This window comes from Cimex lectularius, unplaced genomic scaffold (genome assembly GCF_000648675.2).
Source record: "Cimex lectularius strain Harlan isolate CLEC.00 unplaced genomic scaffold, Clec_2.1 scaffold607, whole genome shotgun sequence".
Classification (NCBI taxonomy): Eukaryota; Metazoa; Arthropoda; class Insecta; order Hemiptera; family Cimicidae; genus Cimex; species Cimex lectularius.
Window position 1 is genome coordinate 3544 of NW_019393131.1, and position 2782 is coordinate 6325.

The 2782-nt window shown below is 31.6% G+C and overlaps 1 protein-coding gene across 1 annotated transcript; it reads right to left on the bottom strand.

The window, feature by feature from the left end:
- Positions 1–1343: 1343 nt before the first annotated feature.
- On the bottom strand, positions 1344–2487 carry LOC106662590 (apolipoprotein D-like). Its single transcript, XM_014386786.2, has 6 exons — positions 2389–2487; positions 2195–2321; positions 2002–2135; positions 1830–1924; positions 1673–1771; positions 1344–1594 (listed from the first exon to the last, which is right to left on the bottom strand). The coding sequence occupies exons 1-6, from the start codon at positions 2448–2450 to the stop codon at positions 1449–1451; spliced, it is 663 nt and encodes a 220-aa protein (XP_014242272.1). The 5' UTR covers positions 2451–2487; the 3' UTR covers positions 1344–1448.
- Positions 2488–2782: the final 295 nt, after the last annotated feature.

Consider the following 2782-nt stretch of genomic DNA (forward strand, 5'->3'; position numbering starts at 1 on the left):
TTACTTTTGGTTTCTATTTATATTGTTTTTTTAAAGGCTTTAAAGGATGTTTAAAAGTAATCAGTTACTTAAAATCAAGTCATACAAAAGTTGTTTATTATTATTTATTTTATTGGAAAGGCCTTTTGGTTTTGTAACTTTTTATATATGTTTTTTCTAATTTAATACTGCTTATTATTTCCTCAATCCAGGTTTAAAAAAATCTACTGATAAAGTTTTTTTCTGTGTTTCTAAAACCCGATGACAAGAATTAATTTTCGGGAACATGTTTAATATTTTTTCGACTTTGTGTCGCAAAAAAGTATCATTAAAATCGTTGATCCCAAGTTCGTAGCTTGTGAATGAAAAACCCCTTACGCGGCTTGGTTATACAGTTACGCAATACAGCCGTGTTTGGCTGAACAGAAGGAAATAAAAACTGCAGGCAATACCGTGAACTTAATAATAAAATTCAATGAAAAATTTAACAATTTTTATGGATTCGACTAAAAAACTCATGAACACGCGGTATTTTTTATCTGAAGAATTTAATAAAACATTTGATTAATTGGTCATATTTTGATAATTGGGGTTGATCAAAGTGCAGAAAAGTACATTCGCAACAGGCAGGACATTTTCACGATCGAGATTAGGTTGAAGAGATGATAAAACCGTTCATAGCAATTCATCAAATCTTCAAGTCAAATTTGTCAGTTGAAGATTTAAAAAAAATGTTCTAGTGTTATTATTAATTTATTTTCAGTAGGTTTATCATACACTTCAGTACGTTTATCTGCAAGAGGAATAGAAATAAAAACAGCTTGAGTCCTTACTTATTTGACAATCCAAAGATACAACCAACAGATGAATACAGTAAACACTTATTTTGGTTTTATTCCAATCTTTTCTGCTCATGCATTTTTACAATAGTTTCATATTTTTATCATATACAAGAAAAGGGGATAGAAAATAGAGTAACAAGTAAAAAATTAAGTAAATTTGAAAACCAGTAAAAAAAGAAAGCAGTCATTTTTCCTAGATCAATTATATTGTAAATACTTGCTAATCATTGATCTTGACAGTTCTATATTTGCTAAGAACGATTCTATATTATATAATATAAACAATTTGAGCTTATACACTTCAACAGTAATAATGATGATGTCCAATGAACCAAATAAAATTTATAAATTTCTGTCAACTGATTTCTATAAAGTTATTCCTTTATAGGTTTTTTTTTAACTGTTTCAAGTTTTAAGTTTAACTTTATTTTAACGTTGCTTTTTGTTTCTAAACGATCATCAAGTTGTCTGAAGCAAGGATTATATAATTAAAGGGGATAAAAGTAAATTGAAGCTATAAAAAGCATTTTTAAATAGGAAGATCTTTTATTGAAAAACCATAACATTTATTTTCAAATTTCAAACAGTTGTTAAGGTTGTTATAAACGAAAACTCTAAAGTCTCTTCTTAGAGATGGGGTTCGTTCGGGCCGCATCCGACGTTTGTGGCGAAGGTGAAGTCAGCCAATTTCAACCCGGCGTCTGTCATAGTCTTGTTCACTTCGGCAGTGACATTCCATCCGGTCCTGCTCCTTGCCATCAACCAGGCACTTTCTTTAAAAAAGGAAAAAAAAGAGTGTATTGTGTGTTTAAAAGGATTTTATTATTAAAAAAAGTAATAATGGGATTTACCGGTTTTCAAGAAAAGGTTTTGCTTGCAGGAGTAAACCAAAGCCCAAGTGACATAATCGGTCGCAACGACGTACGTGGGTGCAACGTATTGTACTAAACCTAAAAATGCAATGTTCGAAATAATTATCCTATTTTTTTTTAAAAAATGAGATATTACCGTTTAGGAGGTGGTAAGTCATTGGGAAGTAAGCTTTGCCCTTCTTGAAGAAGTTGGTTTTGCTGTTACCGTAAACTGTTACGTATTTGGCCAGCCTGAAATTTATTAAATAGTAAGAGTGTCAAATACAAGATAGCCTGATTCAAATAAAAACCGTAAGGCATAAACGGACCATTGTTCGTAATGGTAGTCAAGTTCTCTGACTTCATCTTCAACAACTTGATATTCCCTGGTCGGGCAGACGCCGTTCGCCGTGAAAAGGAAGTCTCCGAAGCTAGCTTGTTGGTACCAGTGGCCATTGAAGAACTACAATCCGCAATTTTTTTTTTATTACGATCACAAAAATTTAAAAGTCACCGACATACCTTCTCGACCTGAAATTCTTCCACTACGGGCGGGACAAGGCACTTGCCGAATTTCCACGGGAAAGGACTTTCAGACTCTGCTGAACTTCCAAAGGCGCAAAGGCCCAAAAGAGCGAGAACCGGCAAGCTGTAAAACAAAATAAAGATAAAAATGTAACTTACTGTGATAAATATAAAACAATATTTCGCTTTACAATTTGGAGTTCATTTTCACAAGTCGATTGTGATCTGAGTCCTTAGGCTTCCGACTGGCCATTTTTATATCCCATTTGATGAGATAAAACGTCACTACCATTATCTCAACTTTGAATATAAAAATACCCACTTAGTGAATAAATTAATTATTTACAGACATAATCTGTAAGTAAACATGAATTATCTCACCTTTTTTTGAGCGAGTGGATTACAATTATTAATCCCACTTATTTTAAGAAAAATGCCATATTGAATCATTTTATGAGGTTAAGAAACTTAATTAATAATTATTATATTAAAAAAATTCCTTTAAGAAAAGATACTTGAAAATCTATGGAATCATGTGGAATTTTTTTCTATTCAATTTTCCTTAATAAAATACTTATTGATATA